Genomic DNA, 26,453 nt, shown 5'->3' with positions numbered 1-26,453 from the left:
GTGCTTAAATCTTACTGGGTTGAACTATATGAAATTATGGATATTTAACCATTTAACCTATAAAAACAGTAAGTTCATGTGGTTCCAATGCAATATTTCATGGTGGATTTGCTGTTTGAATAATGCATCCAAGAAATAAAAGTACTTAAGTAAACTTCTTAAAATTCTTTTTTTATTTAAAAATTGTCAATTATTGAAAATAATGTACTTTGTTAGGGAAATTGCTTAGACTGTGTGAAAAAGAATGAAAGTGTTAGCTGTTCAGCTGTGTCCAACTCTGCGATCCCATGGAGTATAGCTTGCCGGTCTCCTTTGTCCATGGGATTCTCCAGACAGAATACTGGAGTGGGTAGCTATTCTTTCTCCAAGGATCTTCCCAACCCAGGTCTTCCCCACAGCAGGTGGATTCTTTACCGTTTGAGCCACCAGGGAAGCCTTCAAATAATGATCCACGCTTTGTATTTAAAAAATACTTAAATGTTCTACAAGTATGATATGATTTAGAATGGTTTTAGTAGTAGTTTAGGTGAGAAAAAATGATTAGTATAGAAATAGTATGGAAATTTTAAAAGGAATTATTACTGAAAACCATTATGTTGTGCATAGTCTTTTCAGTGCCAAATTTCTAACATAATTGTACCTTCTCTGTTAAATTTTCTTCTCTCCTAAAAGTCTTAGATCTGAAAGTCTGCAATCACCTAATTTTTCTAAAGTAGTACTTCTGGCTAAATGTTTTTTTCCATATCATAAACATTTTAAACTGTGTTTGTTTTGCACAAAAATACAGCCAAACTAGTCAAGCAAAGACATTTTTTAATATAGATTTATATTGTGATTATACTATTATCGAGATGACTTAATGATTGAGGAATTAGAGGAAACAGTTATTCTTAATGTTCTTAAAAAGTAATTAAATTGGGGGGAGGGTAAAAATCAATTGTAATTGATAGACTCTATTTTTCACCCTAGTCCTCAAACCCTTTTGGCCGGCATGAATAAATTTTTGTCTCAGCTTGAAATTACATTCAGAAGAGACCCAAACAACTACAGGCCAAGAATAAACAAGCTCAATTCAATCAAGGTATGTAAAAATCTATCTCAAGTCACGGGTACTTTCTCAGTGTGGATAGTTGGAGAGTATGTTTTGAATTGAAGACTGTGTCATTAAAATTCTGTCATTTCCTTAGTTGTGAGATTCTGGTTTTTCACGTTTTAGTCCCTGATGGCACACATCAGTCTGGAGGCAGCACTTGTGATAGAGCTGCCACCGCTGCATTATCTGAGTCACACGCGTTGTACTACTTGTGTTGAGGGTACTTGCCATTTAAAGTGTTTTCAGGGAAACTACACTTGAAATAGAGAAGTTTTTAGTATTTTTACGCATTTTTTGTGCTTGCATAAGAACAATACGATTAAAATGTATGTTTTAAGAGTCTTAAACACTTCTTCAATGAACATTAAATTCTAAATAATGAAACAAAAAATTTGGTTAAATCTGCAGTCTTTTAATCGGCAGTTTTTTCTCCTTTGTGGTATATAAAGTAATTGTGCACCCTATACTTGACGTTAAATGTGGTTTTTAGAAAGCAGTCATTTCTTCATGCCCAAAAAAAATGCTAAAAAAGCGTTTCTGTGTTTCTAGTATGCCTGCAATGAATGCCTCCTTAAAGCACAGCTTCCGTTTCATGGCCCTCTCACTATCGCCCTTTCATATTCTACTCCCCTAGCTTGGCTACTAAAACGTGAGCCCTTGGAAAGCAGAGACACAGTGCATATCGCTTATTCTTAAGCACCTAACACAGACTCTGGATGCCTTTAGCCTTCACTATAATATTTTATGTTTACTCTCTAGCCAGGACAATGAAATGCAAGTTTTAAATTAAAACTGAATAGTTCCTCGGTTTTGAAAAGTGAATTAAGCAGAGAAAAGAACTAAATTTTAGAGCACTTTCATAAGAATCTCTTCTGAAGCCTTACCCTTTGTGCTGTAGTTTTCTTGAGTAGAGACTCAGTTCAGTCCCCAAGGACACTTATTCAGGATAGTCTCTGTATCAGTTCATCCTAGACAATCACACCTGAGATCTAATAAGGGAGGTGCTAGGCAGATAGGTAGATAGATCATTACTTGCCAATCTGCAAATGGTACTGGGAAAAACTATTTTTATATACATTTTGTATACTAGGCAGTTCCCAAACTGACATGGTTATATTTTTATCAGGAGCTTAAAGTTAAAAGGAAGAAAATGGAATTTTAATAGTTTTTTTGGAAACAGAATTTTATATAGCAAAATTTTGTTATGTAAAGGAATTTTGTGTGAGGTGTACCAAGGAAGGTGTCTTTGGTAGGTAGTGGAGGTGAGTAGCAGAATAGTAACCTTGCCTTTGAGCAGTGGGATGAGGAATTTCCAGAAGCAGCCAGTGAGTACAGAGGAGATTGTGGGACGCTGTTGTAAGCACTGGTACTACTGTGGGTAATCCAGCCCTGGCATACCGGAGAATGGTGTTGATTTCTGTTTGTTTCTCTTTGTTTTTTAGGATGTAGAACAAAAGAAGAGTGGAAACTACTTTTTCTTGGATGATTAAAGTGAATCGGAGAATATTGATAAGCCATTTATTAAGAGAAACATTTATTGGGATTTTTGTCATATAAAATTTAAATCAGGTTTTATACACCACATGCTCTAGAGCTTGAAGTATAATTTACTTACTGTAACATCAAAAGCCAGTTGTGTTATAAATTGTCTGAATACAGAAAATGCCACTTTTCTGATCTTGATGATAGAACCCTTTTTGTGCATAACATTCTAAAATGAAGACATTTCAAGCTATACAAATTACCTCCAGGTTTCCATAATGTATAGGAAGATTTTCAGTAGGTTTATTATATATTCATGTACCAAATGCTGAGCAGTGTTGCCCCCTTTTAAAAATCTTGAAAAAGGTTTCTGCACTTACATGGTTTGCCAAGTATGCAATTATAATGAAACTGCCCTTATTTTAAAATCCAATTGATTACTTCACTGATTAAATTTGATAAACAAACATCAGGATTATATTTGTTTTTAGTCTTTGCATTAAATTGTCAGTGTATTTAGGCTTTGAAAGGAAGATGACTGCGGAACAGCACTGCTGGAAACAAACTATTACCAACTTCAGCATTGTTTACAGTGTTTTGGTGCTTATAAATATCCTAAGCAAAAACAAATCATTTCAACACACGTTCCTCTTCCCCACCCCCCCAGAAAAACCTAAGTTGATTCTGAATTAGATGTAGCATTCCATAAGATTCTATATTCTGTAGTTACTCTCAAGGTAATGTCATTCTTTAAATATACCTTTCTGTAATCACTGATCAAGATTTAGAAAAAAGTATTTTAAAGAATGTTTGTTTCCCTTAAAAGTACAGTACAGGTTCAGAAATCTTTAGAGTTGGTCCCTAAGCATCTGTGTTTTTAAACTTCCACAGATTTCTGATGGGCAGCCAAGGACTGTGAGCCACTTTCCTGAAGGCAACAATACCGCCAAGGAATGCCCAGATAGCAATACAAAGTATCCCTTGGTACCAAATATATTTATTTCTAGGTTTTGAATATAGAGGATATTATCTAAATCTGTTTGTTTTTTTTTTTTTTTTTTAAGTTTTAGATAGTGTGTAGCAGGAGTTCTAAAAACTGATCCAGATTTCTTGAACAGTGGGATACCTGTAGTGTGAAACCACTTTCAAGTATACTTCTGCCTAATGCCCTGAACTGGGACTAACTCACACGACAAGTGGGAAAAGGAGTTTGCTGCTGCTAAGTCGCTTCAGTCGTGTCCGACTCTGTGCGACCCCATAGACGGCAGCCCAGCAGGCTCCCTCATCCCTGGGATTCTCCAGGCAAGAACACTGGAGTGGGTTGCCATTTCCTTCTCCAATGCATTAAAGTGAAACGTGAAAGTGAAGTCGCTCGGTCATGTCCGACTACTAGCGACCCCATGGACTGCAGCCTACCAAGCTCCTCCATGGGATTTTCCAGGCAAGAGTACTGGAGTGGGGTGCCATTGCCTTCTCCCGGAAAAGGAGTTTAGGACATAGAAAAACTTTTAGAGCTCCCTGAAACTACAGAAGCTTTAATTAATATGCAAACAGTTGGTGAAAAGTGGTTTAACTAAGACCCATTAGGCCTTTTAAAAAATTAATTTATGTGAGTATAATGTTTGTGAAAATTTCAAATATACAGAAATAAATGGAATAAAGAATTATGATTTCCCTTCATTTTACCCTCCCAGAGATTACCAGTGTTTAATAATATATATCCTTTCATGCTTTTTAATTAAGTGTGACTATGTAAAGGGTTTGCTTTGTACATAAATGGGATTATATTGAAATAAGTAGTGCCTATTTTTAAGGATAGGTTAAACTTGTGAATGATTATTTCAAATATATTGAATAAAATAAGACAAAAGCTATTTTTAATTACTTATTCTGTACTATGTCCTTAAAATATTTTTGATATAAGAACCGAGTTCTTTCTTCTTATTGCTGATATAGAATATGTATCAATTGTATTTTTCATGTAAATGAAAATTTTAAAAAGGAATTCGATGTTACTTAAAATTTTGTACAATAGAAAAGGACTTAAAATATTAACACAAAGAAAAGTGTTTTATAAAATCTGTTAACCAACTCAAATACCTCAGTGCAGATGTTAACTCTCTTAAAAAGAATGAGACTGCTCGATTATTATATCCTGATTAGAAAAAATTTCTAAGCAAAAAAGCATAGTGCAACGTAAGTTTATTATGACACCACTATTTATGAAAATGTGCAAAGTACTAAAATACATAAAAGGATACTCAGAAACAATGCTTTTGAGGATAACTTGATGGTTAGGAACAGAGAACAAAGGAAACACACACACCTGTTGCCTTTTGAATTTTACATTTTGTACATATCAACTGTTTAACATAGCATTTAGCAGTCTAAAAAAGTAGTGTATATGCAACTTAAGTTAACCTAATTTTACACCATAGCATCTTGAAGTCCAGTACCTTCTCTTGCTTACCAATTCAATGTGTAGTTTGGTGTCTGACATGTAGTTTTGCCTACTACTGTGTTGAAGGAATCAATCTACTCATCAGAGGTTCTGTTTCTATAGGAGGACTGGGTAACTACTTACTTGGTTGTGTACACTCCCTCATTAGTATTTCATGTACGTATATGTAAAGCCCTGAACCCCAGTGTCTGGTGAGTTACGAGTACCACGTGGTTCTGAAGAGAGAGTTCTGGGTTGGAGAGTCAGAAAGGGCTACAAAAGAGGCAGCTGCCACGGAAAAAGAACCTATAAAGATGGTATAATAATCCATGTGAACCAGAAGACAGGTCAGGTCAGATATATCAGCGTGGGCACCCAAGAGTTTGGTGAGAGGAAAGGATGCAGGCAAGAGTGTGGTGAACTGTCAAGTGCCTCAAAGATTTAACGTGAAGTTTTTACATGGTTTGAGTAGGAATGAGGAAGCAAAACCAGCTAGAGAAACAGAATTGTCAAATAATCGGTTCAGCAGCTTATAATTCTTTAATTTTCATTTTATTATTACTCACCAGTACCTCCTTCTTGCCTAATTGGTAGGATAAGCCGTGTGCTCAGCTGCAGCTGGTGGATCATAATTGGGCTAAGGCCATCATGACAGTCCTCTTCATAATATCCTAGTTGCTTGCAGCTCAGCATGGCATGTTGAGCAGTTATAGCCAGTAAGCTGAAGGAAGCCTCTTGGGAGTTTCTGGAAGCCCTTTTGCTTTCCTAATAAAGAGAGATATGTATCTGGTACACTTTTTTGAGGTGGTGTCGTGCCCACAAGGTGACAAAAAGGGAAATGCTGAGAAAGTCACAAGGATGCTAGCCCTGCCATTAGACACCACACAATGCCAGCAGCCACATTCCTTCCAGATTTCTTAGGAAAACAAATCCCTGTTTAAGCTGATAAACTCACGGATTTCTCTTGAGGTAAGAACCTTGGCTCTGACATCTCTTCAAAGGCTTCCCATTTACTAGTGCCAGGGGACTGGATGACCAGCTCAGAACCACTTTTCATCTTAGCTTGCAGATTCCTGGACATCAAACCTAACTAAACAAGTACGACTACAATCAGTGGATTTTTGTTTTTTCCTTAAGAATCTGGAACCCAGGCAAGGAGAGGCTTGTCTGTAGGAAATGTTTAGTTACCACTATTGTCCCTTTGACTGGGGTGCTCCTGGTGGCGGTGGTGTAGTCGCTTAGTCGTGTCTGACTCCCGCGACCCCGTGGATTGTAGTAACCTGCCAGGCTCTTCTGTCCACGGGATTCTGCAGGCAGGAATACTGGAGTGAGTGGCCATTTCCTTCTCCAGGGGTGCTCCTGATGTGAATGCTAATATAGGAGTTCAGCTCCCAACTGCACATACTTGAGTCTGCCTCCCTAATCAGACTGGTAACCATGTACATCTATCTCCTCGTGGAGAACAGCCTTGTGTCATTTCACGTCTGTACCTCTGGTTTCTAGTCTCCATTTTTGGCCCCCGATTTCTGAACATATAAAAATACAAAGGACTAAGTTACACTACTAGTAAGAGGCATATCCTAGGTAGGTACTAAAAACAGCATTACTTTCTTAGTCTAGCTGAAGGCGTTTAATCCAAAGTTTTCATTTTTAAAAAAACTAGCTTACTACAAAGATTTTTGTTATTGAAACCAGTTAATAATCTCCTAGTTCAGTATTTATATAACATTCAAAGAGATACAAGGCCTCTTCCCACAGTTTACTATACTTAACATCCCTAAGACTTTCTAAATGTGAAAAATAAAACGTGATCATAGTAATGACATGTATTTTAAAAGTTGTTTTTTTAAAAATAAAAGTTGATTTTTAAGCTCCAGTTTCTCTAATGAACTCAAAGGATCAATCTAAAAAAACGGACATTCATACCAACATCTGTAGCTGGATGATTCTGAGGAGTGCATGATTCACTTGGTAGAGCTTATAGGGTCTGTGAAGGGAAATTGTACTTCCTCTTCTGCAGTTTATTCACATTCTTGTATCATTCCCTAGAGCTGCACTTAATTCAGTTAAGAGAAAGGTAGAAACTTGGGCTTAAAAGTATTTCAGTATACTGGCTACATTTTCAAATAAAACTTTCAAACAATGCTTTATCTAACTTAAAAATTCATTTAATCTATCAATTATTTGCAAATATTCTATACATTCCCATTTCATTTAATGACTGCTGAGAAAGAGAATAGGACTAGCTCTCAAACCACTTGGGGCTAGGTTCAAACCTAAATTCTACCACTTACTAGTCACATGATCCCAGCTTTATTATATATGTAATGTACCCCCACAGATCATAAATCCCACGTGGTGTTTAAATGCACATACTATTTCCTGACTGGATAAAAGCCATGGAAACTCTTAACTTCAGAATTTCACTTAAATTCCTCCAAAGATTTATATATTATATATTACTGGTTAAAACCCTAGAGCCAAAGAATCACAAGCAGAATCGAGAGACAAAATTTAATATATGCACACGGTTTTATATATAATGCAGCATCACACCATGTAGGGCATTTACTCTTATTTTATACATTCAGATATGTTTGAAACACTTCTTAAGGCTACAAAACAGAACATAGAAAAATAAACAGGAATATATTCAACACTTACAAAAAGTGATATGATAAAGAATATAAAGTACTATTTTCCTTTCAACACTTCAAAAGATGTATATATACTTTTTTTTTACAAGTAACATCACAAATAATCACATCTTCACATGCTTTAAGTATTATTTGTACTCAGTGTAAGGCTATTATCATTTTTCATACATAAATTTTTTTCTAGCTCTGTAACAATGCAATTTTTTATCCATTCAAGTAAATTCAACCCCAAAGTTGCTGTTTCCCAGCATTAAGACATGCACCCACCCCTCTTGTAGGATTTTCTAAAATTTGTATTTCAGGGGAGAAAAAACCTAAATTAGTGGGAATTCCCAGTCAGTGGGAGAATAAGTGGCTTACACTAACAGCAAAACCTTAGTTCTTTGAAACTGACATACTGGAACTGAGCCATTATTAAGATGTGAAACAACACAATAGCATTTAGACGTTAAATAGGAAGCAAAATACAGTAAACAGAAATAGTGTAGCCAAATATGCATTCTTTTCAGCTACACTAAAATGGACCTTGCTTAGTACCCATAAGTGAAAGACTAAGGTAAAATAAATGAGGCATAAATAAATATTGCTAGTTCTAGGATGGCTGAAAGTTTTCTAAACCAGAAATGGTTAGAAAGGAACTTTATTGCACCAAGTCAATTATAAGCAAGTTTGCAGTTCACAGGCATTATTCAACCTTGAGTCACAAAGGAAACACACTGCAAGAATATAGAGTTGGCATCAAATATGATGACATACCAGTAGGGAAAACCTACTCCGGCCAGGCCCCAGCAGGGTCTGAGCTTAGGTCAGCCGTGAAAACGCACACACAGGTTAACAGGGAACAACAGGATGAGGACTACCCAGATGCTAGCATCCTGCCGCCAGTGGGTATGTGGAACAAGAACTGAATCTATATGAGAGAAAATGAAATATACACAATACTAAAAGGAAAGGGGCTGGAATCAAGTTTAGCAAAAGCCAACAAAAATGAGAAGAAGTGAGCTTTGGTCATGCTAAACGTTTGTTCTTCAAAATGTATATGATCGTTAAGAGAGTAAGTTTCATAATTTCCAACTCAAAATACAAATGATTCTCACTTCTAAGCTTTTGCTTTTCTCTGAAACATTTTTATCTCATGTCAACATACTATATAACTCAGTTAAAATGGAGGACAAAACTTTCTTGGCCCTAGTTTGACCTCAGCATAAGGCAAAACCCCTGGACTGATACACTGAAAACCTAAAGGAAAAACAAAACAGACCTTCCTGCAAAGACTGATAATTTTAAAACCTAATAATCAAAAGTCAGAGTTCTTTCTTCTTATTCCAGAGGTCACTGACTAAAGTACCAACTGCTCGAGTTCTCCTTCAGCAGTTTCCACCATGTCCTGGAGGTAAGTATGGGAAACAGGAAGCAACTCGGCATTTCCTTCGGGAACTATAGAGTATTCTGTTACTCAACTGAGGTAAGACAGAGGGACAGTGAAGAGACAAAACAGTATTCTTTCCTATCCAATTTTAAAACATTTCCAGAAGAAACAGAGATCAAATCCCAGTCAAGAAAACAAAGGACACAGGAAAAGAATGAATTTTTTTTTTTTTTTGGACTCCTGAGATCAAACATACACTGCTGAACTTTTCAATCTTGTCACTATAACTAATGTAATTTTCCTTAAAATGATCAGGTAAGCTAATCTTAAAAGCATGAGCTGAAAGTGGAGGACCCTCTCATCTTCTCATTCTATAACAACTGTTGATGGTGACTAAGAAAAAAAATTCTTAAGCAGTACCTTCCCCAGTTATCTGGCTTAGGTGACAACAGAAATTCCTTTCAACAGGTTCTCTCAAGAATCTTTTTCTTTTCCACACAACAATCCCAGTCTACAAATTTCTACCTAGCACCATCATAATAAAATGTTATCTTTCAAAGTGCTCTCTAAAATCCTATGTTACAAAACATCTACACACTAATCACTACTCAAATCAGCAGTTACACAGACATCAGGTAATTAAAACAAAGAGGTAAATAACCATTATTACAGTACAGTGGAGATTCACTGAGCCGAGCTGGCATCCAAACATTCCCGTAGGTTAGCAGAGAACCCAGAAAACTCATCTGCTTCAGTCTGTCAAATTCAAGTGAATTGTATTTGCTTTTAAAGTAATTTGCTAAAAAAAAAAAATCTACTTTTGGCTAGGTGTACTACACATGGCATGCAGAGAGAAATTACTACATTATTTGCATAGCACTCAAACTTCCTGATCAAAGGAGAACATAAAAAAGCATAGATTTCACATTGATATGTACAAATAAGAAATACAAGCTACAGCAATTTTCTTCCACAGTAACATAGATGAATGAATACTGTGTTAATTCAGAGAATGGAATCTCCTCGAAATGGGAACAGAGTGCAACATGCAGAGGGAACTTCTAAATGAATACTGCAGAGACCAGAAGGAAGCAGGATCAGAGACACATTACCAAAAGGGCAACAAGCTACACGATGCAATGCAAATCCATAGTCTAGCAGCATCCTCCAGAAAAAGAACTCAAAGTCACAATCATCCTTTTTTGTACAATAGTTCCAGCCGAGACAAATCGAACATGCAAGTGTCAAGTGGTACACATAAACTGATGGTGCAAAAAAGGAAAACGAAACACAGTAACTCTATAGAAACCTATCAGGCTAAAAATTTAACATTTCTTCTCACAAAATATTTAAATCTGTCAGTGCATTAGTGTTAAAGTGGCATTAAAAAACTTCTGCAGTTTTAACAGATGCAGATTATTTTCAAAATGCATAGCATCTACATTTCTTTCGAGTAGGCACCATGATATTTACACCAGTGCTAAGAATTCTTGGTGGGAACAGCCATTTCATTAGATTTCCTATGATTTCTTAAACATCTATTCTTGTATGCAATCTCAAGTTCAACAAATACTCACCAAAATTCAAAAATATACCCTATGAATATTAAAAGAACTATATACAACATTTCTAAGACACAGGTTAATAGGCTGCCTTATGTGTAATATTAAAGAGAAGACATCATTCAAGTTTGACAGATATTGAGATGAAAGGCCTTTGGGTTGGAAGCGTTTCAAAAGACAACAGTGTTTTAGGCTAAGACCTGTTTGAGCCCAGTTTATGACTAAGGCATTGCATAATAAAATATACGTTTCTATTTGGTGCGATGTTATGTTTTGGACTCTATAGTGTGTCGAATGGTGTATTTTGTCACTTTAGTAAACACTACAAAGCACACATTTCCAACATCTGAAATTAAACTTATATAAGGAAAAACAAAAACCAAACACTAAATCTATAATGGTTCATATTAAGCTGTTTATAAAAAATACTTTAACAAACTTATTTCCTACTTTTTATAGGGGCAGTCACCCGATAAATAGACAGGTTTTGTACGCAGAAAAATGGCAACACCAGGAATTCACCTGCCCCCGTGAACACATATCCAAAATCTCCTGTCCAGAATGAGAGTGAAGGTAAAGGGGGAGGGGTGGAGAGAGTTCCAATTTGGGTTTTTATTGGTTTTGTTTTAAAGCCTTCAGAGACATCCCGCCCAAGCAAGGGCTTCCGCTCTAAAACGGCAGCAGCGGCGTCAGGTGTGCTGCCCCCGATGGCCGTCCCCCATCCCCGACCTCCTCCTGTCCCCGCGGTAGGGCCGGCCGCGGGCGTTCCGGTGGTACTGGTAACCCTCGTCGCGGCTCCTGCTCGGCTGCCCCTTCCAGGACTCCTCGCCTCGAGCGTGCGGGTACCCGCCGCGGCCCGAAAAGCCCCAGTCGCTCTTGTACTTCCTACCCCCGAAAGTCTGGTTATAGAACTGCTTGGAGCGACCGCTCCTCAGAATGTGAGACACCTCGTTTTCATCCTCTGAGCTCTCTTCTTTTGGTCTCTGCACCCTGCTGTCCACAGAGTTGGCCCCGCTGACCACATCAGCAGCAGTCTTGGGCTCTTTCCCTTTTTCTGGTTTTTCTTTCAGGCTTGGAATGGTCCTTTTGGGCTCAAGTCCCGCGGGCCCAGCTTCCCTCTCTCTGTTTAGAAGCTGAGCAGGAACGTGCGCCTCGCCCTCGGCGGCAGGAGGGCCGGGAGCCGCGGCCGGCTCCGCCTTCGGCGTCTGCGAGGAGCGCTCAGCCCGGCCGTCTGACTTGCTCGCGCCGGCTTCAGGGGGAGCATGGGGGTCCTCGCCCCCGGCCTCGGGAAACTCCTCTGCTGCTGACACGGAAGCACACTCTTTAGAGAGATCCAGGTTTTCCAGGGGCAGATCCAATTCTCCTTTCTCATCGGAGGGCAGAACGATATTCTGCCTCATGACTGGATTCTCGATGAATCCCTGAAAAGGGTACCCATACCAAACGTGAGGAAAGAAAGGCGGTGCGATGGGGACCGGGCCTAAGAATGGGTTCGGGCCAAAGGACGGCTGCGGGAACATGTTCTTGCTGCTCAGCGACTCCTCATAGTCGGCGTGAAGGAGCTGCCCCGCATTCTCCGATTCTAGGTCCGCCGGGTAGGACAGCTGTCCGTGACTGTCAGACACCTGAGACGGAGGCATGACCAGGGGAGAGGAAAACGCGGGCGGCCCCATCTCTGCCTGTGGCATCTGGCCGTTCACGCTGCCTTCGGGCTCCATGGGGAAGTGTGCATCTGGACACGTACAGTCACTCTCGTTCTGAGCAGAAGGAGGTTCTTGGAACCAGGGGTTTTGAGGATACATAGGGACAGGGACCTTTGGGTACATCCTGCAGGCCGCCAGGTAAGCCTGGTGCAGAGGGTACAGGTAAGAGTGTGGGGCCCACATAGGACAACTATATGCCTGAAAGAGACAAAAAAAACCAGTAAGATAAACTACATGGCAGGGGGTTTGCAGGGGGAGAAGTTTGAGTGGGCTCAAGATAAGTTTCTCACGTCTGCAAAGACCAAAGACGAGACCCCTCTGACACACAGCATGCAGAGGAATCACCAAAATAAGTCACTGCCAAAAGACTGCATTCCTTGTTCCTGGCCTGAAATCAACTCACAGCCCTGATACAGAGGTTTGACCGGAGACAGTAATGAGCCTACCCACAGACTACTGTGATCAATAATTCCACCCTGTAGACCTAACTGCACAGAAGGAATCTGGGGTGACAGAGATCTCAAAAACCACCAGCAGCAATCAAGCCTCCAATTTCCAACATCTTTGGAATGACCTCCACTCATGTTCTGGCCCTACCACTAACTCAGTATGTGACCCCATTAGCCAACTAGCTACCTAGACTGGACAGGTTCTATCATTAAAAATGCTGGTACAGAAGTAGGTGATCCCCAACATTTGGACTCCATGGTTATAGAAGCCCCCAGAGCAATCCAACTGCAAGGACTAAATTTAGACCTCTAGTCAGGTAAGGCTAAATAATGAAATGAAATACTCCAAATTGTTGCCCGGCAAAAGGTTCAGCCTAAACAACAAAACAAAGAAAAACTTACCAGATTACTGGCTAATTAATCAATTAGCTGTACAGCCAACATTAACTAGAGAAATATAAACTAGGCAATGAATGTAGTAGATGGAGAAATTAATCAAGCCTGTTTTTATGAACTGGTCTGTAGGCCATGATAGCACTTCATGTTTTAACCGTCCAGAACCCACAGAAACGAATCCGGACAGGAGATAACACTACACTGACAAGAACAGAGCCCTCCAGCTCTTTCTAAGACGAGCCATCTCCAGGCTGACCACCTCGTGCAGGAACCTCTGCTCTGCCAGGGAGCCCTGCCTTCCACGGCTGGCTTCCTCTCAGCCTTTCAACGACTGAGGCAGGGAAAAAGAGCACCACCCCATTCCACAAATGCAAACAGGCAGGCTCCGACGCACTCCAGAACTCGCCCAGGGCCGGAAGTGCAGACCTCTCACCTAACTCAAGAAGCGCTTCCGCTAGGCTGGTTCCCAAACACACTCTCAGGGTTAAATCACTGTCAATCAAAAGGAAAAGCGGGCAAATGGCGGAGCCTCAATCACCACCAAAAACAAACTGTAAGGCACTGAAAATGCCAGTTCTTAAAATAATAAGATTAAGGAAGCCTTAGGTTATTGACCAACAGGTTAGAATTAGTAATTTAAAACAGTATTAAAAAAAAAAAAAGACAGTATTAACTTAAAATAACTTTAAAATGATAAAATGTAAATACCTTTACACCAAGATTGAAGAAGAATCGAAGAATGTTCTTATCTGAAAATAAGCAACATCAACACTAAAATTATACATTCACAAAAAGCTTTTTCTCATTATCCTCAAATGATACATAGTTCTAAGGACAATGGTGCCTACTTGAACTGTTTTCTCTCACCTGTAATACAAAACATGAATTAAAAATTATAACCAAAACCAGGCTCCATTACTGTAGGGTGATTCCGGGTTCAACACACTTTTTCTACTCTAACATGCAAGTCCCAAAATGGCTTAAACTGAGATTTTTATGACTAAAAACAAATCTGTACAAAGAAAACCCACATGTTCACTGCATTTTTTTTCAACTTCTCTGTGGGATTTAAAACATCATGAAATAAAAATGTTGGGGGATAAGAGTAAAAATCAACATAAAACTCATTAACAAGATTAGTAGGATAACACTAGCTTGGGTATTCATTTAACATTAGCCAGTTACCCACAGAGTCAAACATCAAACCGTTGACTAATAAAATTATCTACAACTATCCAGGCAAAGAGCAGTCACTGCATTACTCTCTCTGTTTTGCAGTTAGGAAAGTTCACAAACTAATCTCTTTAGAGAACAGAACAAATTTAAAAAGAATTCCTGTAAAATATATATACATATATATATATACATGATTGCATGCAGTACTATAATGACAGCTATTATGTGTTATGCTCATTTCTTATAATTGTTTCATGGACATAAAAAGAATAGTTCCAAACACCAAACCACTGATATGAAAAACTCAGTAATGTTTAGTTGTCTAGTTAGTAACACTATTAAGGCTTAATTCAAAACGGATTCAGGCTTTTTGCAAACATGATGGGGGATGCTGCAGTTACTAAATGTATAAAAACATATCCCATCATAGAGAAGCTGAAACAAGAATGAGTGACGGACAGACAGCCGCACCTCTGCTGTCCTCCCCAAGCCAAATCCTCCAGCTTACTCGGCAACCTGACTTCTGTCCTCAGAATTCTCACTGAACTCACAGCAGTACTTGATAAATAAAATTAACCTGAACCTGGGAGGAGGCGCTCACCTTTAGGCAGGTCCTCCCCTGTGTGACACAGTGAATAAGGTGGTGCGATGGCTCGATCTCCCTTTTCGTTACAAGGAAACCCAGGATACAGTGGGTCCTGGTAAAGGCTCAATGTCTGAGGCAAAGGCATCAAGGGCTGGTTCACGGCCTGTATTGACACAGGAACTGGAGACGGTGTCAAATGAGCTTGGGACACAGCAGAATCAGGTCCGGTAGTCAGAGTCTGTGTCACTGACAAGACAGGAATTTGGGCAGGGACACCTACGAAAGAAAGGGAAAGGAATCAAAAGCTATGAAGAGGTAAAAGATAATTCTCCTCTGCAAATAAAAGGTAACGTTAGGCTAAAAGGTAAGGAATGCCATCTCATTACACAGCTGGGAAAACAGCATGCGCTTAAGCAATCTAAAGAAGTACTTATGTCAACCAAGCACCCTCCTGGCCATGCAGGAGGAAATGAGGACAAAAAACCGGCTCTGGGCCAGTAACAGCTCTTACACACACACGTAAGACACACAGCCTGTGTCTCGTGGGGCCATAAGGAGCTGAGGGGGTTGGAGGGGACTGAGAACTGCACTGCCAGCGCCAGCAACCACAGTTCACAGGCCTTGCTCCCGAGACCGTGAGGGCGGGTCTTCAATGAGCACCACATGAACCCCGCCCTCCACCACGGGAAGCAGAGCAGCACGGAGGACCACAGAAAGTTCTGAGGCTCCGTGCACCTGACCCTGCTCTGAGGTCAAGCTCACACACAAGAATGTCAAGACTTGGAGGACTTTTGTTGGTTGGTTCCATCAACTTTTAAAAATGTTATCTAACCTGTTGGTCCAAACGTTGTAGGTTCGCTGGGCCAGGCGGGCACAGTGGCTGGTAAGGAAGGCACCGCAGGAGTTAGATGTACCTCTGGAGAAACTAGAAGGGGAGCTGGATTTGACAGAGACACATGTTCTGCTGGCTTCTTCAAGAAGAAGGGGTGCAAAAAGACAAGAGTTCATTGTGCTTAACACTAATTCATCCACCGAATGCATCATGAGTTGCCTGCCTCTTACACAGCTGCAGTTTCTACATAAATGGTCTTTCTTCTGGTCTTCGAAATGAAAGGAAAAACACAGGCGCTAAAAATTCCATACTAACAAATTTGATCCAGTGACTGCCCACCAAAAGTCACAGAAGTCACCAGTGGGGTTAGAAACAAACTATAAAGCAACTTGAACCAAATGCTTTAAGGCAAAGACGCAAAGTCATTGAAATCACCCTGCAATTCATGAGTCTAGAACAGCGCCTCACACAAAGAGCTAACATAAAATCATACGCTTTCTACACAACATGAAGGATGTTAACTGAAAGACACAGAATAAGAACTTTCTCTACTCCTGTATTAGACCAAGAACCAAAACAATCTGTTAGAACTCAGGTTCTTTCACCATTAAATCTGTAAGCTGGCAGTACTGCCCTTTAGACATGTCCTTTCTAATCTCTTCAATCATTACATTCCTTCCCTTCTATGACATAATTGGTAAGCATGCAGAAATGTCTCTTTAAGTTCTGAAAGAAAACAAATTTCCCTTCAAAAATCTTATTTTCAAGCCAACTCATCACAAAGGCTCATCACAACATAAAGTACCAGATAAAAACTTATTCAAATTCAATTCAGAAGAATGGTTTCTATGTCCAGAAAACATTCCATTGAGACCACTCCAGACTAACCAAGAACAGAATTAGAGAAAAATTGTAATTGGATTCCAATTATGATCTATTAATAAATTCTCCCATTTCCTATTATTTTCTATTTTTAAATAGCATTCAATGTCAAATGCAACAATGTACTTACTTGCTCTGTAGGAGGTGGGCACTCTAATTTCTTTGATTTTGATGGTGATGAAATTCTTGCACACTTATCATTGCCAATATTCTTTGGAAGCAAAAAAAAAGGGGGGGGGAGGGGAATCATTATCTATTTCAAACACCCACATTCTGGGATAACTGTGCCACCTTTATAGCTCACCTATCTGCACCTGACTGAATCCTCTAACAACTGAGTATTTTTTTCAATTGTATCTGGTCTTCAACAGGTAGCTAATTTTGCCTGAATGTCTTTATTACATCAAACTATATGGCAGTTTTTACCTTGGGCATGGTTCCAAAACAGCATTTTCCCCTCAAAAATCTGTAATACTATGGAGTAATGGAAAGTAAAGGTCATCATAATGTACCATAGAAGAAATGGTTATAATTTGTGAGTGCATCAATTTTCCTCAAGCATTGTAACTTTCTCCCAATTTTTTTTCTACTTCCATAATACTTTGTTACAGCTTCCCTGATGGCTCAGTAGTAGAGAATCTGCTTGTTGATGTCAAACCCCCTGGATTTGGAAGATCCCCCAGAGAAGGAAATAGCAACCCACTCCAGTATTCTTGCCTGGGAAATCCCATGGACGGAGGAGCCTGATGGGCTACAGTCCTTGGGGTCGCAAAAGAGCTGGACACGACTTAGTGACTAAACACCACTTGTTATAAAATGATGAAATCATCTCCATCTTTTTCTGCACTACCACAGTGTTAAGGAAGAAGAAAAAGACGCAATCAGTATTTAAAACATTTACCTCCAATGTGCCTGGCTCAGGTTTTTTATCCAAGGAAATATGTCCATGGACAGAGTCTATAATAGATCAAGATAAAAGAGACAGCATCAGCCACTAGTCAGGTGTGAAGACAGAACAACAAAACATGGAGACAGAGAAAGCTGGAAGTGCCAGGTTAACCATGATCAGTCAGCGAGTAATAGTTTCCACAATTATACACCATGCTTTACCTAGCTTGAGTCAAGGCTTCTCTGCAACAGTGAGATGCGACAGTACATTACTCAATCATTAAAAACTAAGAGTTCTTTTCCCCATGCCTGACTTTAGGCCAGAAACAGATCTCCAGCATCTGCTTTCCAATGATGAAATAACATGCCTTTATCTTTCCGTTCTTCGGTGTCCATTCTCCGCCTGCTTCCTTTTCGATCGCTTCCATGGGACGATTTTCTCTGGACGCCTGGGTTGCTACTCTGAGAAGCTGACTGGCTGACTGATGAACTCTTAAACAAAACCCAACACTTTGTGTTAAAAGATTTACTCACAAGTATACAAACAGAAGTCTTGTAATTAATCTTACTGTTCACACATCTGACTAAAAATCTCAAAATTCACCACCTTATATCTGTAAACTTCCCAGCCCACAAAAAAAAAATACAACCTAGGGTTCATATTAAATACTCTACAGTAACTGGCTTATTAATAAGCCAAAGGCTGAGGCAGTCAGACGCTTGGCCTAGTAGTTAAGACTTCTTCATATGCCCACATTTCAAGAAGCCACTGGGACCGAACCTTTACTATGCAACTTACATTTCCATTCTCTGCACAAAGAATAGCACCCTTCACACCAACCTTCAAAAGCAGCACTGCAGAGCCACAGTCCTTTGGGGAAGTTGGAGGGGGGCACCCCAAGGGCAAGGGGCAGATACAGTCACTAGGACTCTTCTCACTAAAATGCCACTGACTGTCAGCAAACCCCTCCAAGCCCTGCATGAGCTCCAGCTTCTAACTGGTGAAGCACAGGGACTGGAGTAAGTCTGGCTTTTCAGCTCAGTTACCACTGAAGGCCTCTGCTTTCCTAGGATCTCTGAGGAAATACCACACACAGCTGAGAAGAGATCTCAGCCTTCAGTGGCAGGCGTTTTCTAGAAGAAAACCTGAGTCACTATCAAGTCCAAGACAGGATCAAAAGACTGTTTAAACACAGTAAGTATAAAGACCTCATTTTAACAATCAAAACATTTCACCATCTATTCCCACATTATAGTAGTTCTCACCATTCACTAACTGAAAAAAAGACAAAAAGCTGTGAGTAGAAGCTTAAAAGATCGGTAGTTTTGTATTATCTAAGTATTATGGAAAATAACATATCACAGAGATAAACTACACAGAATAGAGACGATGCCTAATTCAAATGTGAATTTGGGCACGTCTTCCAACGATTCCTAAACTCCAATCCCTGTGCCAGCCTGAACTATTCTACTCCAGGTGAGCTGGTCTCAGCTCAGCCTCTCCACCTCTTTAAGAATTCCAGAGGCCAGAAAACAGTGTGTGGCGCTTTACTGTTTTATACTGCTATAAATATACATACCAAGAGATAATATACATACACATATACACATACATACATATCCTATAAGGTAGCTTCTATAACATTCCATTTTGCTTGTTTATTCCACTGTTAAGAAGTGTTCCAACCACAGCTCATGTGCCTCTCAGGTGCTCATAGCTGCGTCACAAGTCACTTAGTGCCACTCATCACTATGTCAGACCACAGGCTCAGGGAGCCCGGTGCCCCCACACTCAAGCAGCTACCCTGCCCCCGTGTGCCAATGACCTTCCTCACACAGCATTTACTGTTTCCCCTTCTGACTCCCTCAAAAGAATTAAGACACTTAAAGGCAGAGAACGTTTGTCTCTTGTCTCATCAAGAAGCACCCGTCACAGCTCAGCATCTGACACAGGAAGCAACGGCGAAGCCACAGGGTTGCACCCACCACCATCTCTAGCACTGACTGCTCTGAACCACAGCTCTCATCTGTATGTACCAGGTTTTTCTTAATAGGTCCTGGGTATGTTTAATAAGGAACACTGAAAAGAATGTCCCAAATTTACAGAAGTATCCTGTTGACTAAATCATACACCTCCACGGCTTAGGGTAAGTCACTGGCTTTGGCTAGCAAAAACAAACAAGCTTCAGTTCAAAACAAAATACTCAACTTGAAGTCAGATAAACAATCAACTCGTCTCAACTCTGCCACCAACTAGAAATATCTTTAGACCTCATTTGCCTCATGAAGATGAAAAGGAAGGGAGGCTACGTCATCTCCAAGGTAACCGTCAGTGTAAAAATGATTCATCTACCATTAGAAACTATGGTTGAGTACAAAAACTGGACTAAGGAGAGACTTCTGAAGGGTAACTTTTCCAATTCCTTTTTATATACATACAGAAAGGGCTGGGAAAGCCTGTTCATCTCTGTTCTGAATCTCATAGAGTAAGCGAGACTCTTCTATAGCTTGCTTCTCTCTGCGCTCTTCTGGAGAGAGGCCGAAATAGTTAGGTTCTCGAGTCGTGGCATCAAAATCCTCAGCTCTCTCACGATCAGGTTTTCTGTCAAATAAGACATTCTTGGATGAAAAAAAGACAATGTATTGTGTACCTAAAATAATCTAAAATAACATTTTTAGCAATACAAATATTTGCTATCTTAGCTACACTGTGACATTACAGAACTCTTAGCTGCCTGATTAAAAATGTTTAGCAAGAGGAAGCACCTGAATTATTCGGATTTCAGAGTCAAGATGACAAACTTACAATGCAGGAAAAGAAAAATATAACTCACTTCCAAATGATACACATTATCACAGATTTTTCTTCTCAATGGAACATAAATATAAGCATTGTATCTTTTCTTTATGCCATATTCCAATATTTTCATAAGACTTCTCTTTCAAAGGAAAGGGAAAGTTACTAGTTTAGACCTCAAAAGCATTCTCATTTTCTATTCTAAGTAAAGGACAATATTAAAAGAAACACCAGGACCACCTTCCTGCTTCTTAATGACACTATCCAGAGAAGATGAAAGCTGGGGGAAAAATGCACGAGGCGAGATACTAGTTGTACTGCTGTCATTTCAACATAACTTTGGTCAAAGGAGGAGACGACAAAGTTCATGAATAGAGTCGAGTAGCCCATAACATGACTCTAACATTTCACTATTACAGGCAATATGAGTACTATTTCTTCTACGTCTAACGGTTTCACAACAGTGGGAAATGAAAATCCAAAGCCTACAAGAAAAATCTGTGAAGAGATACCATCTCCCTAAAAAGAGTGGGAAGGATACAGCTGATAGCATCTGATTGTTTTCCTCTGAAAGAAAGAAAGGCCATTTCATGTCCTCAGTCCCACTTAAAACCACATCCTAACTCCAATGGAGCGGATGTCAACCCCAGGGTCCTAGGGGAAAAAACAGGAGCATCTTAGACCGGTCCTTCTCAAACCCCCGTGGTGAAAGACTCCGCAGACGGCTCAGCGACGGCCGGGAGCTTCCGCACAATCAACACGTGCTAACCGCTGTGCGCGCCTCCTCACCCGAGGCGCCAGCCGCCCCGCCCACCAGCCCACAGCACCAGCCCGCCCCAGGGCCGAGCTGGAGGGGAACGCCCAGCCCGCGTGTCGATCACGCTCAGCACCTGCGTACTGAAAGCCCACAAAGCAATCCCGCTGGTTTCTGTTAGACTCTGTTTTCTTCTCAAAAGGAAGAGAGAATATCAATGAGAAACAAATTTTAAAAGAGTGAGAGGTCACAAGGTCTCATGTCCAACGTCACTCGTCTTTTATTCTATAATGAGAATTCCAAATTACTGTTAAATATTAGAAATAACGTCAAGATGAATTCTAATGAACATTAAACCGAGTATTTAGCTATAAAATTCTAAATTTTGACTATAATTTTTAAAATCTTACTTTATTCAATCATCTGCAGTCTCTAAATTTAATACATTAGCAAAATTCATTCTCACACCTACATCCGTGAAGGCTTACTCACTGCAAATACAAGTGGGTTCCTACACCATCAATCACAATGTCAAAAATTCTCCTGTTTCATATCTACGCACTATCCACTGCCTGCTGCCATCAAGTGTTTTTATACACCAAGTAATGTATGCCTGACATAAACAAGAAAAGGACAACACTTGTAGGATCACTCAAAGTCCTACCAGACTGGATAAACCACTAGAAAACACACTGGATAAAAATCCAGTTTGTGGTAAACAAAAGTGCGTTTAAGCCAGCCATTCGGTAGTCTGTATTTACTCCTCTTAGGTATTCTGCCTGTAGTGAGGAAGACTTCAGATGCTAGTGGAGTCTGGTCAGTGTCCACATGTCAGACCTAAGCCACAACTAGGCAATTAAGGGCATCAGTTTCATCTTTTGGGGGAGGTAACCCACCACGGGCCCCCATTGCTCCTTCCCAGCATCACTGGATATGCCAAGAATGCAAGGCCCTGATTACTCTGTAATCAGGTCATTTCTCAGGGCTGTGTATGTACTGACCACCCTTGAGACATGAGGTAATTCTTTATGATTGATTTTTAATCATTTGTTCTCATTAGAATTTCTGGACAATTAGCTTATGAATACATACATACTTTTTACACATGTTAAAATATCCCTGCCCTTGGGATACACAAGAATCTGTTAACACTGCCTTTGCAGAAAGAGAAGGAGAAGACTGTTCAGAGTCCCTGCTGCTGCTGCTAAGTCACTTCATCGTGTCCGACTCTGTGCGACCCCACAGATGGCAGCCCACCAGGCTCCGCCATCCCAGGGATTCTCCAGGCAAGAACCCTGGAGTGGGTTGCCATTCCCTTCTCCAATGCATGAAAGTGAAAAGACAAAGTGAAGTCGCTCAGTCGTGTCCGACTCTTTGCAACCCCATGGAGTGCAGCCTACCAGGCTCCTCCATCCATGGGATTTTCCAGGCAAGAGTACTAGAGTGGGTTGCCATTGCCTTCTCCATGAGAGTCCCTAGGACAGCAAGAAGATCAAACCAGTCAATCCTAAAGGAAATCAACCCTGAATATTTATTGGAAGGACTGATGTTGAAGCTGAAACTCCAATACTATCGCCAGCTGATTCGAAGAACTGATTCACTGACAAAGACCCTGATGCTGGGCAAGAGTGAGGACAGGAGGAGCAGGGGATGACAGAGGATGAGATGGTTGGATGGCATCACCGACTCAACTGACATGAGTTTGAGCAAACTCTGGGAGCTGGTGAAGGACAGGCAAGCCTTGTGTCTCAGTCCATGAGGTCACAAAGAGTTGGACACAACTTAGTGACTGAACAACAACTGCAGAAGGAAGGTAGACAGTTTGGATTAACAGGGATGGCAAGGAGAATACTCAGAACAAATTTCTGAGTGTTTTGGATTTTGAACGAAATCAATTTTCTATCCTAAATAGTTTGTTCAAGTAAAAAGAAAAATGTAATGGATGTGAGGTATTGGTTTGAGTTATGAATTGGAACTGTGTCTCCCAAAAAGGTATGTTCAAGTCCTGCCCCTTGGGGTCTGTGCATGTGACTTTATAAACAGGGTCTCTGCAAGCAAGAGTAATCACATCAAAATGAAGTCACTATGGAGTAGGGTAGGCCCTAAACCCACTGTAAGTGGTTCCTCACTAGACGAGACACCCAGGGAGAACATGCGATGATGGCGGCAGAGACTTACATCCACAAGCCAAGGATTGCCAAGGACTGTGGACAACACCAAAAGCAGGAGACCCCTGGGACAGATTCTCCCCTAGAACCTTCAGAGAGGGCAGGCAGGGCTCTACCACACCGTGACTTCAGACTTCCAGTCCCCAGAACTGTAACTCACTTCTGTTGTTTTAAGACTGTCTGGGGTAGCAGGCTGCCACAGCCCCAGAAAACTACATAGTACTGGGCATCATGCCAGCCTAAAACCCACAACTCTGTCCTGGAGATGGTACATGAACCATCTTCAATGACAAAGTGTAAAGACTTTCCCAAGAAAGGGGAATGCCCAAAAGCCAAAAAATAAAGAAGCTGAAGACCAGAGCTTGGCAAGAACATAAGCCAGTGCTACAGCGGTTCAGGTAACCGGGGAAGTCGACTTTGGATGGGGAAGGTATCGGCCACAAGCACCCACAGGGGACACGGACAAGGCTGCAGGAAGAGGACGGCCTCTGCTTCAGACACACTTTCTCAAGCAAAGTCCCTCTGAAGGACATGAATCACTCTACAGCTCCATAAGCCACTTGGAAGAAAAGCAGATTAGGGAAAACTTAAAATCAACAACACAGGAAACCATGACCCGGAAGCATATTCAGGAGCACAAGCCTCTGCACATTCAGTCAGAATGCGGATCATGATCACAACAACCTGTTCAGTATTAGACACGTGACCGCAAACAGTCGTAACCTACAAGAACAAAGCAAGCTGGCCGTTTTGGCTGATTTAAGTTCACATATGAAAGAAAACTAACCTTACCCTGCAGGGAACTAGCAGTGCAAGCTGGAATTCAATATTTAACACATTACAGACTACCCGAAAACTACACGGTGCCGGGAAAAGATCTGTCTCGGGTAAGATCTAAATCACTGAAAAAAGCCATTCAAAAATAAAGATGTCTAATTAGTAATCCAATCCTGAGAATATAAAGAAATACTATGTTGTTAAAAAAAAAGTTAACGTGATACAGTATTATTAACTATACTACAGATTTTGTTCAAATTTCACAAAGTTTTATGCTAGTGTCCATTATTTTGTTTTCATACTTGATTCCACACTGTGTTTAGCTGCACTGAGCAGCTTCAGCTGCATGCAAAAAATTCTGATAAATTCTTTTCATTTTTTTTCTGCTACAAATATTTTCTAATTTTCCTTCTTTTAGCTTCTTAGACACACCCATCACTTCAAAGTGGACATTTAGTTTCCGAATACATGGGGTTTTAAAAGTATCATTGAAAAAATAAATAAATAAATAAAAGTATCATTGAAATTAATTTCTCATTTTGATATTAATTTTTCATTTAAAATGCTTTCTTCTCTGCAATCACCCTCTGTTTTTCAGTCTTTTAGCTTTTACTGAGGCTTCTAATGGCTAAGTCAAAGATCTTAGTAAATGTCACACTGCACTTCAAAGTATGTGCTGTTGTTCAGTCACTAAGTCGTGTCCGACTTTGCAACCCCATGGACTGCAGCACACCAGGCTTCCCTGTTCTTCACGGTCTCCCAGAGCTTGCTCAAATTCACGTCCACTGTGTCAATGATGCTATCCAACCATCTCATTCTCTAAAAATATGTGGGTTATTTTCAAACATCTTTTGATATTGATTTTCAGTAGAATTCCACCATGATAAGCAAACAGACTCTGTATGATTGATTTCAATACCTTTAGGCCATGAAATTTCTGTACCTCACTGTATGTCCCTAGGTATGTTCCAGTGTCTCCTGGTTTAGAATCTATGGTAACTCAAATACAATTTGTATCCTGCTGTTGTGTGAAAAATAAAAAAATCAAAATGTCTTAAACTATAAAATTACTTTGATTTGTGTGATGAGAGTATACTATGAAGAACTGAAATCCTCACATTATTTTATCAACAATACTCTTACTATTAAGGCTTTAGACAAGTATATGAACAAAAAATTGTAACTTTCTAAATGCATGTAACACAGCAAATAAGAAATGCTGGCTCACTTAACTTCCAGCTCTCTTGCATTCAGTAAGGTTACCTTATGATCTGTGAGGGTGTTCTGCTAAGATTTTTGTGCTCGCTGGAGGTTTTCTGAGACTGTGGCGCAGCAGAATGACCGGAGGATGCATGCTGTCTCGCTCCTGAAGGGTGCTGCAGGCGAGGAGGTAGAGCTGACGGGGCTTTTATTGGCTTGCTTGAGTTCTTTGGCCCTCTGTAATCCATGTCTATGACACGAAGCCAAAAATACTTCATAACTCTCCTCCTATTGTCAACAACTCCAAGTACCATCCCCTCCCCCAAAGGAGACTAAGTTGATGAGCTCCTACCAGAATGGAAATTCTGTCCCGAAGGGGGTTTTTTCATCTTCTTTCCTGACACTGTGTTCCAGCTTTCTGAGGCAGGCGGTTTGAGGTTCTTCGGTGAGTATCTTTAAAAAGAAGAAAAAGACTTGAAGTAACCTAAAGTACTCTACTGAGACTGTGCACTTAAGTATTCTACATAAATCTTTTATGTTCAATTTACCTAAGAATTTCCAGTCTTAGTTCTTATAGTAAAAACACACTATCAAATACAAAGCATTCAGCAATCCACATGTAATTATAATCAAATGACAAAGGTCAAAAACCTATTTTCTAACCTAAAAGAACAGAAGATTGAGAGGTCTTAATCACAATCTAAGCAAAAGGTTAGATAAGGAAGGAAAGAAAACTATTCTGTGAGGTGTGATGACAGTACTGTAGCTAAGGATGGGGAATGGAGAAGCCCTTACTGTGTTAGAGACACACACAGACGCACAACATCTATGAGAAATGGTGTGACATCTGGGATTTACTTTCAAATATTCCAATTCTGCTCCTTTCTTCTGCTTTAAGGGGTTAGGGAGAAGAGATCAGAAAAGATGGCAAACCTGCTGTCAGCTATGAAACTAGGGTGACCTTATCTTGACTACCCCCCTCAGTTGCGCATGTTTGAAATTCTCCATGGTAAAGTCTAGGTGGATCTTACTACCTTTCCCTCAAATAAAGGCTGCAGCAGCTGAAACAAAAGCTGCTCTAAAGTAACAATGTATCATGGCAAGTATTTCACTCCACCAGATAATCATTTACTGAAAACTACATGCAAGGCAGCAATGAATGGAATCAGAAATGAATACTGCCCCTGTCCTCCAAAGCATCAGTTACAATAGGTTAATTTTCTAAACTGCCTTAGTGAAGAA

At 40.2% G+C, this 26,453-nt stretch overlaps 2 protein-coding genes across 6 annotated transcripts in view; one reads left to right on the top strand and one right to left on the bottom strand.

Annotated features, from left to right (window-relative positions):
• ABCE1 (ATP binding cassette subfamily E member 1) overlaps positions 1-4,459 on the top strand; it is a 32,295-nt gene extending 27,836 nt beyond the window's left edge. The window contains exons 17-18 of one of the 2 annotated variants that reach the window (XM_005217499.5): positions 970-1,081; positions 2,536-4,459. In XM_005217499.5, the coding sequence (XP_005217556.1) occupies positions 970-1,081; positions 2,536-2,583 (160 nt within the window). In that variant the 3' untranslated portion in view covers positions 2,584-4,459. The remainder of the gene's footprint in view (positions 1-969; positions 1,082-2,535) is intronic. The other variant, NM_001083685.1, reaches the window with a different exon arrangement.
• A 3,056-nt stretch (positions 4,460-7,515) lies between these two features.
• The window catches only part of OTUD4 (OTU deubiquitinase 4), a 42,390-nt gene continuing 23,452 nt past the window's right edge, over positions 7,516-26,453 (bottom strand). For all 4 annotated transcript variants that reach the window (NM_001243311.1, XM_024977309.2, XM_005217501.5 and 1 more), the window contains 10 exon segments: positions 7,516-12,504; positions 13,860-13,900; positions 14,929-15,189; positions 15,746-15,884; positions 16,758-16,838; positions 17,529-17,584; positions 17,884-18,007; positions 19,955-20,117; positions 25,275-25,461; positions 25,564-25,664. In NM_001243311.1, coding sequence (NP_001230240.1) covers positions 11,293-12,504; positions 13,860-13,900; positions 14,929-15,189; positions 15,746-15,884; positions 16,758-16,838; positions 17,529-17,584; positions 17,884-18,007; positions 19,955-20,117; positions 25,275-25,461; positions 25,564-25,664 — 2,365 coding nt within the window. In that variant the 3' untranslated portion in view covers positions 7,516-11,292.

The sequence above is a fragment of the Bos taurus genome, chromosome 17 (genome assembly GCF_002263795.3).
Source record: "Bos taurus isolate L1 Dominette 01449 registration number 42190680 breed Hereford chromosome 17, ARS-UCD2.0, whole genome shotgun sequence".
Taxonomy (NCBI): Eukaryota; Metazoa; Chordata; class Mammalia; order Artiodactyla; family Bovidae; genus Bos; species Bos taurus.
Note: the sequence above shows the minus strand (reverse complement) of the source record. Positions and strands in the feature narration are given on the sequence as shown.